This window comes from Melopsittacus undulatus, chromosome Z (assembly GCF_012275295.1).
Source record: "Melopsittacus undulatus isolate bMelUnd1 chromosome Z, bMelUnd1.mat.Z, whole genome shotgun sequence".
Classification (NCBI taxonomy): Eukaryota; Metazoa; Chordata; class Aves; order Psittaciformes; family Psittaculidae; genus Melopsittacus; species Melopsittacus undulatus.
This window is the reverse complement of record NC_047557.1, coordinates 26,876,973-26,890,707: the sequence shown is the minus strand read 5'-3', so window position 1 is coordinate 26,890,707 and position 13,735 is coordinate 26,876,973. Positions and strand designations below refer to the sequence as shown.

At 40.3% G+C, this 13,735-nt stretch overlaps 1 protein-coding gene across 1 annotated transcript in view; it reads left to right on the top strand.

Annotated features, from left to right (window-relative positions):
* LOC115947446 (rho guanine nucleotide exchange factor 28-like) overlaps positions 1-13,735 on the top strand; it is a 41,739-nt gene that overhangs the window by 15,829 nt on the left and 12,175 nt on the right. Inside the window, exons 2-3 of the mRNA XM_034072709.1 lie at positions 3,705-3,852; positions 5,863-6,012. Of these exons, the coding sequence (XP_033928600.1) occupies positions 3,705-3,852; positions 5,863-6,012 (298 nt within the window). The remainder of the gene's footprint in view (positions 1-3,704; positions 3,853-5,862; positions 6,013-13,735) is intronic.

Genomic DNA, 13,735 nt, shown 5'->3' with positions numbered 1-13,735 from the left:
CTCTTCAATGTGTTAAACAAACTTGTGGAGGACATACACAGTCATTACGAGTAAGATTGGCAGCTCTCAATAAAATATATTGCCTGTGTGCAGAGCTGCTTAGCAGGGTAAGTCAATGCCCTTGAGTGATCTGCATCTAAATGCAGCTAAAGGCAGGGTCATACATCCGAAAACAGTGCAAAGAACTAAATGAACTGGCAGACTTTTTCCTCATTTCCTCTTCCTCCTTCTCCACCACCTCCATTTTGGTCTGGCTTGGAAGCAGGATGAATCCTTTTGCCTTTTCCAGCTGCAGAGTCTGAAGGAGGGTCACAGCATGCATCACTTTCTCCAAGTATTTTTCTACCTATGAGTTTTCTAGAATGGACTGCAGGTGTTCTTTGTTTGAAGGAAAAAAAAATAATAATTAAATAGTTCCAGTAACAAAGTTGGCTTCACACAGAGGAAATGAACAGCGTGCTAATTACAGTGCTGTCTCATGGCAGCTAGCTTCACAGCTGTCAAGAAGAATAGGAAAGCACCTTTGATGTGTGCATAGACATACACAAACACCTTTTGTGGCAGCAATAAAAGCATCCTCAGAGTTCAATGGTATTTTTGTTTTCATATATGTAGTGGATGAGCCTCTGTCAGCAGTGTTTGGAGGGAAGTCCAAGTGGATAGTAACAGTGGGAAAGACTGATCTGCCAAATAAATGTATTTTGGCAGCAAATGGATTGTGAGTGCAGCTATCCCCATCACAGTCACATCTGTTTGTGATACTGTCTAGCTGCATTACAGGATCTTTGTTTTAATTAGTTCATATGTATATGCAAGGATGTAGATTATATGTATGCTACATATGCAACATATCTACTAATTATATTAACTGTACAATAGCTCTATAGAAATCTAAAAAAAGATCTTGCAGATGTAGGGAAGGGTTGATCAAACATAGTATGAGGTTCTTCTTTCTGTCTTACGACTGCACTTCTTTAGCAGCATATGGATCCTGAATGCTTTTGTTGGAGGTATCACTTTACATTCAGACCTGGCATTAAATAGATGTAATTCAGCACCAAAGGAAAACAGTTCTGAAAGGAAGAGACACTTAAACACAGGCTAAGCTAGGCTCTGTCACATGTAGATCTGAAGCCAGGGTGAAGGCTGTAGCTCAGAGGAGAGGGTGAAGGGAAACAGAAGAACTGATGTGTGATAGAAGAGAAGTTGTCCTGTGAGAAGGCAGGCAGCAGGGTGGGACATGGCTGTACAGGACAAGTGTTGTGCAAAGTATTGGAGGGATGGGAAGGGATGAGTTAAGGGGTGAACTCCAGTGGTAGTAGGATGCAATTGTGAAAGATTTTCAGGAGGTGAGAAGATGACATTACTGCACCAGGGGTGCAGTTGGAGAGGAGTAGCTGAGAAGAAAAAAGATCCTTTGAAACTAGAGCAGAAGGCATTTGTGGTGGCCTGAACAGCAAACTGATGCATGTTTAAGTGGTGGCAGCAAGGATGAAGTTGGTGGAATTGAGCAACATGAAATGCGAACAACTGAAGACAGGATGGAGGTGATGACAGGAACTTGTCCTTTGAGAAATAACTGCTTCTGATGCCAGGTGTGGTAACCATGCAGCATCAAAAAAGGTGTAGCATAGTTCCCTGTGAAAGTTACTTTTTCTGTTATCTTTGAATTCTCTCAAGTAATACAGGGTTTAAGCCTCCTTTTGGGTCACATGGGATTCTCAAAATGAATCACTTAATTGCTTGGCCACATACAAGCTACCTGCTGATTTGCCTTCCTTCTGTAAAATCTTTGGTTAAATTTGCAGCAATTTCTTCATCTAGAGGGTTGAAAGGAGTGGATTATGAAAAACTTTTGTCCTAGGCATATGAACTTTCCACTTGGTCTTTTTTCCTTAACCCATTATAAGTCAAGGAGTTATGAAATTCTCCCTCATGACTGTATGTTATGCAGTCTGATCGGTTCAAGATGCTCCTCTGTCCTTACTGATTCTAAGTTAACATTTTAAGAAAAGGAGCAGTATACAATTTGAGCTTAATTTCCCTCCCCTCCCTCCCTAGAGTGAGGCTTAACAAATCAGAAATATTGCTACAAAAATTCTCCCTTGTTTCACATAGTGCAAAGAAAATGCAAGAGCTGGTGGGCTAATGTAGTCCCTCAGCCTTAGGGGTCCAGAGGGTACAGAGGTGGTTTGGGAGTTGTGGCCACAAGTGCCTGCGTGGGAGAAATTCTGCTGCACTTCTGTGTACCATGCTGCAGTCAGTTAGGCATGCACCAGAGCAGACTCCGGAATGTCGTCAGGGTCTTACCCTGTTCTTACTTCCCCCCAAATAGCCATCCAGACAGAAACGGCTATTCACAACTAACATAGGATTAAAAACTTAAATATTCTGGATAGAACAGTGCAAAACCCAAAGAGAAATAGGAGAAAACACTTGGCAACAAAAACTTTAGGCTACTAAAAAAAGGTGCATTATCAGTTTCTGGGGATGTCAGGCATGTTTGCTCTTGATACTGGATTCGTAATGTTGCTTACATCTATCCTTAATGGAACAATCCTATCTAAGGAGGATTTTGTGCCTGAAACTAGCCTTTGCTTCTTTACGCATAGTTCAAAAGAGTTGCCGACATTTAAGAGGAAAACAAATGCAGGATTTACATCGTTACAAGTGACCATAAAGATGTCCTTGGGGAAGGAAGGTGAAGACGTTATGCTGGGAGGGGAGGGGGGGCAGCAAGACTCTTGCTGCTGTAAGATGTATATTTGCTGTATAATGAACAGGGAAGGAGCTGCTGGGTGTTTGACAGGACTGTCAGGGTTGTAACTGCAGTTTTCAACCACTGAAATTTCTGTGCTGCTGAGCTGTGCTTTGTTTTTTACCAGACTTGTTTATGGAGCTGGTGGAGCCAGTGCTGTAGGAACTGTTTCAAACAGAGGCAAGGCAGGTGTAGTTTGGAAGTGTGGATGTCTGAGGTATTACTCTTCTGTAGTGTGATTTCCAGAAAACACCGTTTTTGACAGATGTTGGAACAATTCTGTCTTAGAACAACCGTGGAAGCTGTTGAGGCACAGTGGAGCACACTGTCCTCTTCTCCAGGGAAATACAACTTCATCTAAATTTCCTCCCTCAGACATGTCAGACATTTGTTATTGTTTGCTGCTTCTCAGATCCCTTTCCTGTTCCTTTTTGAAGCTATTGTATGACAGATTTTTCTTGGCTGGTTGCTTTCCATTTGCTATAAAGAAACCCACAGGCAGATATCTGGGAACTAGTATTCTTTGAAACCAGCATAGTCAGTTGTATAATTATATCAGTGCTTATGTTTTGTAAAATTGATTCTAAGATAATTTCAAGCGCTTCTGATTTATTTTTTTTAACACTGTGTGGTTTTTGAATAGCAAGATAGTTTGATTCACTGACTCACTTTTTCCAATGTGTTTCAAATAAAAAGTTACATTTGTGTCAGGGTGAAAGGAATTAGTTGAAAGGCATTATTTAAAAAGCATTTTTTTTAAATCACCTTTGCTTGTCAGCATAAAACTAGTGTTATTTTCTAAGTGGAAGTAGAAAACTGTAGATTTTTGGTTTTGGATCACAGCCTTTGTGTAGTATTGTTGAAAAGGTTGTAATAAATTTGCATCTGAAATACACTGGAGGTGAGAAATTTACTGTATGCTTCTGAAAGCCCTCTCATTTTCCAGGGACAGGTGATTATACATGCAAAATTTGACAAGGATATTTACCTCCCAAAGGATGCTGAGTTTTACTTTGTTTATGATGGATCCCTGAAGAGGCATGTAATGTTTGCAGAGCGAGTTAGTGACAATGCTCTTCGGTCTATTGTTGCAGGTGAGTGTTAACTACTGTTCACATTTTTGCTCTCTTTGCTGTGCCCTACATCCATGTCAAAGCTGGGCACAACTGAATGATTTGGTACAACTCAGGTTTATGGCGCTGTAATGGAGGAAATGCAGGAATTGCAGGATCCAATGGAGGAAATACAGGATCCAGGCTGAATTTCACTGACGATAGGTGTTCCTGCCTTTCATAGCAATGAACAGTGATACCAACGCAGTATCAGGTGTAGATAGTGTTACTGGGCTTGCACAGTTGGGTGTGCATTAAAGTGGTGTCTTCAGGAATGGCATAATTTTCAATGTGAATTAATTCTATTCCGTAATTGTTCACTTCCAGGCATCCTAACACCTCAAAAGCTATGTTTTTTCTGAGCTTTCCCTTGATGCAGCAGCCACCCCAGCTTCCAAGGCCCTCGTGATGGAGACATGCAATGCTTGGAGATCTGCTGGAGCTATACTCAGTACAGAGGTGTCAGTGGAACTGTTCCAGTGGTGCCTTGCTGCAAACAGGGGGATTTGTTTTGCCTTCCAGCTGTCTCTCTGCCTTGGCGTTTTCCCCCTTACGGATGTAACATAAACCCCGGTTGTTGTCTTTCTTGTGTGCTTTGTGACCTTTTCATTTGTGCGAGTAGGTGGCTATAGACATGGTGTACCTGTGCAAAAGGATCTGCTTGCTATTTTTTCTTGTTTTCTAAAGGGGATTTAGAGTCTGAAAATAACTGCTGAGTATAAAAAGGGAGTTTGCTGCTGTTACATAGTGGCTCCTTTGATCCTGTGAATGATAAATGATTGTCATGGATTACAACTGGAGAAAATTCAATGCTAGGCTTATTCCCGGACAGCAAAGTTTTGTGGGTTTTTGGTTTGTTTTTTTTTTTTTTAAGAGGCCTGAAATGACACTGTTAAATGATTGCTTCTGAGCTATGAATAAAAACAGGAGGCTGCAAGCAACACTTAATCCTCTGCCTGTTCCCAGCAGACGCCATTAACAGATGAAAATAAAGTGTGAGGTTAAAATATAGTCCTGCTGATGTTAACGTTGTTTCATAGTGGCCAAATTAAACATAAGGGAACGCAGAGCACTTTAAAAACAACTGCAGATGTGGTAAGTACATGCTTCCTTCTGCAGTTGCTAGATTGCATATATACTTGCAGTCGTTCAGGGATATTTTGGGGAATTTAGATTTGCACCCATAGTATGTCATGATTAGCTCTCCTGTGAGAGTTATAGCTTGCAATTCTTAGATATATGATAGCCACCCTCACTTAGATAGCAAAGTAGGAGGAGGAATGCACAAGGTGCTTAAGAGGTTTGAGAGACAAACTACCTTGGACTTCGAGGGTCCCAACTATAAGCTTGAGAGTTGATACAGCATTTAATCAAGTCTGCTGGAAGCTTGAATCATGCATTAGTTAAAAGCTTCTAGGTTTTGGCCTACATGGAGACACCAAGTAGGTACAAAATGGGTGTTAAATAGATACATTATTCAGAGTTTGTGTTGCAGGCCACTGTGCCACTCTGGTAATAAGTATCTCATTTACGTAATTCTTATCCAGGAACCTTCAAGGTTTTGATTTGTGGGATTTCATATTGATATAGTTACCTCTTCTTTCCATTGTTGTTAAAGAGCCTTCACCTAGAAAGACTGTTCTTGGTTTATGTCAGTATAACTGGGAGGACTGGCAATTCAGTCTAGTCAAGTCCAAGTTCATCACCAGAAATAGTGATGTGATTAGAGGAAAGAATGAAATAATGCTGGATAAGTAGTCACAGCTTTTGGAGGCAGGGGGGAATGAGGAAAAACTAATGAATTTTCTGAACATAGGTATTGTTAGTGAATAATCTGCATTATAATTACAGGTCATGGATGCCAAGAAGCAGTTGCTGTCTCTGTGTTAATGTACACAAGGGGATACTCACCTGTAGTCCTCGGCAGCTGCCTTGTCAATTACAGGGAGAATCTGTCTTGCAAGTTGTCTCGCTTTCTGGTTGATCATGCAGAATGTGTCACTGCCGCTAGTCATGAGCTGTTGCTGGATAAATTTGGGCTAAGGACAAAAGATCTGCAGTCCCTGGATAATGATTTAATGATGGCCGTTGCTTATGAAGAGTTGCCGTCGACTTGGAACATCCTTGGAAGCTGCTCAGAAGGTGGTAAACTTTTATTTTCAGTTGGAAAGCTTTTAACAATGGTTTTGCTCACAGTTCAGAGTAGGGTGTCTCATCATTTTATCCCAGGTTCTCAATCCTAGTGTTTTATTTTGTGGTTAAGATGAAAAATTGCTCAAGTATGAGAGGGGCAGTGAGAGATTTGGTTTGTGCCCAGAGGTTTAAAAAGGATAATAATGGTTATTGTAACTTAGTCTCTCCAGAAGGTTTTTGTGCCTTGACTCAGTGTAAATGCAGTTCTTTATTTATAAATAGACTCTGACTTTTCACAAATAAAGAGCTGTCTATTTAAAAAAGCAAGGATTGTAGCAGTGAGATGCTGTCGCCATGTTTCCAACCAAGTGAGATATTTTAATTACACAGACAAAAAGGAGATGGTCATAAAACAGAAGAATGTGTTATTGTAGGCAGTGATGTACAGAGTTAATACAGTTTTTAGCACCATTCAGTCTGTTTATGCTTTAAGACTATAACCATTCTTCGAGGAGAATATCACTAAGCAAGCTTTGTTGCTTTTATTTTATTATAGAGGAAGTGGGATAGAAATATACATGAAACTTTACATTAGGCTGGGCTGTTGAAAATTCTGTAACAAAATCAAGTGAAATTTTCCTGGTTTCAGGTTTGACTGCAAACAGAAAACTGTTGTTAGATTTTGCTGAATAGTATAATTATTTTTGCAGACCCACCTGATTTATAGCTGAGGTTGGAAACTCTTAAACTTGATGACTTCGTATGTTTTTCATTGAAAACTTGGTACTTTTGGCTGTTTTCCTTTTAGCACTTTAAATTGCTAAAAGCTGGAGGACAGGCAGTTTTCATGTGAGCCAAACTGAAAAAGAGTTTCATGCAAGCTTCTGGGAAGTAAAAGTACAGCACTTAGCCCTTTTCTTTAGGTGAGGACTTTTTTCCCTTCTTAAATCTTTCTAATTCTTAATGACACATAGCTTGAAATCTGCTACTGCCTTCTTCAGGAGAAGGATGGGTTTTGTCTGTCTGTTGTAAACAGCTCTTTCAAGAGATGTAAAAACAAATACCATGTCTCATTCAAATATTGGCTAGATAGGAGTAAAAAAAAGGCTGATACTTGTTTCATTTTGATGTGTAGTAAATATTTGTTCATGTTATTCAGCTACTGGAATGGCTGTTGGATCTTAGCAATGAAGATCTTGATTCAAAGTCTGAAGAAATCAACTATAGTTTTGTTCACAGACTTGGCTAAGCTTTTCATCAAAACCAGTTGAAGCCCAATGCAGAAGTATCAGCAGGATAACAATGGTACTGAGAGATGCTTGGGCAAAGCTAGCTGGGTACCTACTTGCTGGAAACATGGGGGAGCCTATGCTGGGTGTGTTGTGCACTCAGAGGTTTGGAGATAGCTCAGCTGGTACCAGACTGCAATGCAAATAGCAAAATTCTTTAAGTTTTGGTAATGCTAATTGTTAATTTTTACATGTGCTGCAACATTTGTATGGAAAAGAGTATGTTGCCCTCATGATACTTTATAGGACTGGTATTTTTATGTTTCTATGTCTTTTCCAGTCTTTGTTCACTTTTCAGATTTAAATGTTATACATAAACAAAGTTTGAATACAGCAAAAAAGCAGGGATGTGTGCCTCAGTCACTGTACAAAGTCTCTGTGAAGGTTTGAAATGTTATACAAGCATGCCTCATTAGAGATTGCCACATGGGCACTGTTACACAGAAGAGGTGACATCTCCTTTTGTACCCCAGTTATTGCTCTTAAATGAAGCTGTGTTCTTTCCTTGTTTCTGAATAAAACAAAAGCTAATCTGAATTCCTGGGGGCCTCCTAGCCACAGTGAGGAGCTCTCAGTGCAGTGCAGTCCTGCCTCAGCAGTTTTTACTGGCCACCCTTGTTGAGTGTGGGGCTCCTGGAAGCTTTCTGTACAGCTTGGCCTTCAGCCTAAGGGAAGTCAGTCATTTCCTTTGTCTCTCTCTCTGGGATCCAGCTTGGGCAAGGCCTGACATACATTTTGGTATCCTCTAAGCAGTTTGTATATTTTTTTTGGCTCCTGTATCCTTCTCTCTCCTTTCTGACAATATAGTTTTGATTCTTCTTTCATACAGCTTTATTTCTTTGATTCTTCTTTCTACATCTATATTCTTCTTTAACCTGATTCTGAGAAGCACTGACTCTTGTTGCTTCCTCATGCTGTCCCCATCACTGTGTTTTTGTCCCCAAAGCCAAGAAGCCAAGCATAATTGAGAAAGCCCTGTGTGTGCAGATGAGGGAGAGGGAAGGACAAGTGGGTGGACCAGGGCAGGAGGGCTTCAGATCTCAGCCTGGTGAGAAGTTGATTAATTTCCACCATGAGGTGATCAAGAGTTGTCCCAGCACTCCATTTCTTCCCCATGTTCTGAAAGATCAAAATGGGTGGGAAAGAGAGACTTTATAAGGATATAGAAAGAAGGTGAGACTTTCTTTCCCTAGCTGCTGTACCTGCAACTCCTTGCTCCAGAGGTCTGATGGTGTCATGATGTGTGGCTTTTTAGTATTGGTGGTGTCAAAGATGTGAGTGCTATCATCCTTCACTAGTTAGGACCTCATTTTTGTGAGATTCTGTTAGTTTTCAGAGTGCTTGGTTATTTGTACTGGAACAAATTTGCTTGTGAGTGACACATGGCTGGAGAAAATTATTGCACCATCTGGTGTTTTGGACCTCATTCATTTTTATGAGGATTTAGAGACTTACGGGTTGATGGAAAGATAGAAGAATAATTCATTCATAGTAGTTTTCATATTCAGAAGAAGTGTTTGTATTCCCTTTATAAGGTATAAAAAGGATTGGATAGAGAGAGCCTGGATTGTCTAGGGAGCCTTGCAAATAATTCAGTAATTTAGTGCAGTCATGCAGGTCAGGACTTGTTAGCCACATTGTTTAAAGCTCAACAAAAGAAACAGGAAAGCATGAACCTTTCAGTAATCCTCGCTTGTAGTACGTGCCTGTGTGACAGCCGTGTCAGAGGCTGCTTACTCGCACCAACTGGTTGGATTTTGACATCACCTGGCCCACAAGCAGTTTGCTGCTAGAGGAAACTGGGGACCTAACAGAGGTGCTATGCTCACACATTTATTTGTTGGTGGGTTTGAAGAAAGGGGAAGGAGGGTTAGTGAGGAGGGAGAGGGAGAAGCTGATTTTCTTTTTTGATTGTGCTTTATAAAGGATATTTTCCTTTTGAAAATTGTATTATCTGATTTATGTATTAAATTGTATCCAATCAGTATTAAATAATAAGCAAATAACTTGTAGAGCTGCTTAAAAATATAATAATTTTCTTCCAACAGTTTTTCAGTTTACTGAAAAAAAGAACCAAGATGGAGTAGTTTAAGTTGGAAAAGAAAAATGCTTCCAAGTAACCTTTCCTCTCTTAGTACCATCAAGTTATGGCAGTGTTTTAGGAGTGTCAGTCCCCAGAGACCATCTGACATAGGTTTTGCATCTGCACTGCAACTTTTTTGTCCTTGACACACTTACTACTTTCCTTGGCTGTCAGAGAGGGAGCAGGAGCACTGGAGCCATTTGCCTTACACACCAGAGGCTGAAGGCATCTCTGTTTCTGGTTGTTTCAGTGGTATTGCTGGGAGTGTGAGTGCAGGTTTGTCTGGGTGATTTAACTATACTGGTAACCAAACAAGAACATTTGCTGCTGGCTTTGCCATTATTTAGTTATTTTCAAGAGGCAGAGTGCTCTTTTAGGTTTAAAGCTATCAGTAGAAGCAATAAAATGATGACCTGAATTAGGAAAATTAGTTGTGGATTATAAGGAAGTGTCCATACTTGTTTAATTCCCTTTCATGAAGAAGGAGAATTTCCATTTTATTTCATAAATGCTTCATAATTGTTTTCTAAGATTGGGTCTTGTGGCATGAACTGAAGTACCCAGCCCTGCTGCTTTATACTCTGCCTTTAGGGAACACTCTTAACATTTTCTGTGTCATTTTTTGACTTTGCTGCCCTCTCCCTGCCCTTTTCTTTGTAAATCCTGGTACTATTTCCACTTGGTGTTAAACACATTCCCACTAAGTTGCACCAGTTCAAACCTGGCTGATGCATGTTGTATTTTTGATCTAAATTGAATACTGTCTCTGCCTTTTCCTCAGTTGGAATTTTAGATTTCTTTTTTTCCTGCAGAAGGAAAGGGATATGATGGCAAAGTCCATGTTCTCTTCCATGGAATTAGGAAAACATTGGGAGCAGCAGATAAGTATTTCTAGCTATGGTAAGATTTGTGAGGAGAGGTAATATTGTTTTTTGTCAGACATTTCAGGAGGTTAGAGAAACAGACAAATCTTTGGCCCTGTAGGAGTTTTCTGCTTTGGAAACTGCATGGGACAGAGGAAAAGCAGTACAGTCAAGTGAAATTTCACCTGACAGTGTAGATGGTAGCACCATCCACAGCCTTTACTGCATGGGGCTAGAGGAAGCTTCTGAAGCCTTCCTGATGCTGAAACTGCTGCAAGACTCCTTACAGTCCACCCTTGAGATGGAGTTTAACCTTCCCCTGTTTCCTCCTCTTCTCAAGCAGCATTGATGCCAGCCTCTGGGTGTTGATAAAGGTCTGATGAATAGGGGATCTAATTAAAGAAAAGGGGGATATGCCAGATATGAAGTGGAAAGGGGAGATGTCAGCACAGCTGTGCCCTCCGACGGGCTGTTATGTACCTGACTGTGCATCACAGCCACTGTCTATTCACAAAACCACTTGTGTGTGTTTTTGCAGCAGTGAGGTCCACTGAAAATGGCTTTATAAACAATCTCATACCTAATGGAAAAATGAAAAAATGAAAAAATGAATAGCAGTGCGTGAAAATACGAAGCCAGGAAAAACTGGAATTTGTCAGCCAGTTTTGATGTCTCCCTTGCTTTTCAAGTCACAAGTCTTGTGGCTTTTAGTGTCCTTCCAGGAAATGAATGAGATTCATAGCCCAGAAAGAGCTTAGTCATTTCTGTCAGAGAGAAATATTTGTTTATTGTTTTGGACACAGGAAAGGATTCAGGTGCAAGGAAGAACAAAAGGATTTCTTGAATGTTTAAAACAGACTGTGTTTGGCATAGCTCTGTGTTAAGTCAAACGGACCGTTTGGGCTGGAAAATCAGGATGCGATGCAAAACAGCGTCCTGATAGTGCGCATCTTTTACAGCACCACTTGCCTTGCAGAGTAGCTGACCCTGTATGAATCAGACATCTTTCAGATCTTAGGAACTGTTATTTTTTTGTCTTGATGGAAATGGTGCTTTATACCATTTAAATATGAATATGTTGAAGAAGCTTATGTTTTCCTTTTTCCATATCTTCTTCCTGTTTGCCACTGAATGCAGTTGAATTAATGATGTTTTCCCACATTTTTTAAATTCTTGATGGTTTTCTTTTTGTCGTTGTTTGTTTTTGTTGGGTTTTTTTTTTTGCTTGTTTTCCAACCCATTGTGCCACATTTGAAATCTACCTTGAGGGAAGGGGGAAGGAAAGTGAAAAGTGTGGGAAAATGCCATTTGTTCTGTCATGGCAAAAAGCTTTAAGAGGAGGTTGGTGGACTGAAAATTGTTCTGGAAAGTGCTCAAAATGAGTTGTTTCAGAATGTTAGCTTTCTTTTTACTGCAAATATTTTCTTTTTAGGGTGTCTATTTATAAGTTTAATAGCAGTCATCATGTCTTTTTTTTATGTTATACAATTTGGATGGAAGGGGTCCCTAGAGGTGGCTTGGTCCTACCCTCCACTGGCTTTGAAGTTGGATCAATTTTGAGCACCTGCAAGGGTAGACAGTTTGTAACCTATCTGCATGACCTGTTGCAGTGTTCAACCAGACTTGTGGTGAAAAATACTTTTCTTCTTTTGAAAGAGTGTATTTACTTTTGCATTTATGCTTTCAATTTTACAATTTGTATTTCAGATTTTAGTATCATGAAGTTATTAGTAATTGCTTTATGTCATCAGCTTCTGCTCAATCCTGGGCAAGCCAAGTGGGAGTAATAAAAGGAGAATAGTCCAGCAAACACAGTCTGTAGAGGTGAGGGATGGGGAGGAATGTGAGTTGCTGTTTCTGACAAAGTACATCAGGGGTGAAAACAGCTGGTCGAGCTTCCTGGTGGTTCTGCTACCACATGCATTTAAGCTAGCCATGAACAAATTTAGCTTAAGCTTACATGGAGGTTGTTATGTCAGGCAGGTAGAACTTTGTTACTAGAATATTCAGGGTGAGATAATAGAAATTGTTGTTGTAGACAGTGTTCAAGATCACAGATATTAATTGATGTTTATTAGTTATTTTTAGAACTAGGTTCTTTTGTAACAGACTTACTCATACTGCATTGTTTTTAAGATTTAGCCACCAGAAGAATAACTTTATTTGCTGCAGTGCCCGAGCAGAGAGAAGGCTATTCTTCTTGCTAAGGGCTCCCTTTTTGCTGAGTGGAAAAGTCCTGATCTTGCCTGCACCAGAGCAAGTTCTCCATCCCTGGCAGTGTTCAAGGCCAGGTTGGATGAAGTCTTGGGTGACAAGGTTTAGTGTGAGGTGTCCCCATGGCAGGGGGGTTGGAACTAGATGATCTTAAGGTCCTTTCCAACCCTAACTATTTTATGATTCTATGATTCTAAGTTTATTTGGCTTTTTTGCAATGTCTCAATGTACATTGAAACCCGGTGGCCCCAGGCTGAAGTTTTGTTCAGAGGATGGAGTTCAGATGAAAGTTTATCTTTTTGTTTCTGTGTTGTTAATCTGAGGGTTGGAGTGTGGTTAGTAGTTAATCAGATACTTAGTGTGATTAATACTTAATAATAGAGAAATAGCACTGGGACTAGTGCAAAGCACATACGATGCTATCAATCTCTGGGGAAGAAATATAGAAACACAGAAAGGGAACACACTGGCGCACATGTTTGTACTGTATCTGAATAGTTAGGGCATTCTCCAAGCAAGTGAGACACACAGGCTCCCAGCATTTTTATTATCCTGCTTCCATATTCTTTATGTTCTGACTTTACCCAGCCGCTCACTGTGTGGGTTCTGTTCTTGTGAAACTGCATCTGGTGTACTTCATCCAACATGGATTCCCAGCACATAAAAAGCATGGACCTTTTGCAGCAGGTGAAGGGGAAAGTCACAGAAATTATCAGTGGGCTGTGACATTTCTCCTGTGAGCCTGGAGAAGAGGAAGCACTTGGGGAGTTCTCATTGCAGCCTTTCAATATATAAAGGAGGCTTATAAGAAAGATGGAGACTGACATTTACCAGGGCCTGTAGCAGCAGAACAAGGGGCAACCGTTTTAAACTGGAATAGTCTATATTTAGATTGAATACAAGGAAGGAATTTTTTATGATGAGGGTGATGGGACACTGAAACAGGTTGCCCAGAGAAATTGTGGATATCTCATTACTGAAAGTGTTCGAAGTCATGTTGATGGAGCTTTGGCCAAGCTGATCTAGTGAAAGATATCACTGCCCATGGCAGGGGGGTTGGACTGGGTGATCTTTAAAGGTCCCTTCTGACCCAGGTAATTCTATGGTTCTATGTTGTTTTTTAGCAAAGTAGTTCTACAAATGCTTGAGTTGGATTCAGTGGACATGAAGGTTGTATGTGCTTGAAAACTTTGAAATGTATATGCCGTTTCACTTGATAGATACTTAAACACTGTAATTCATACTAATGTTGGTAACTAAAATCCAGCAATGATCACTGCCTC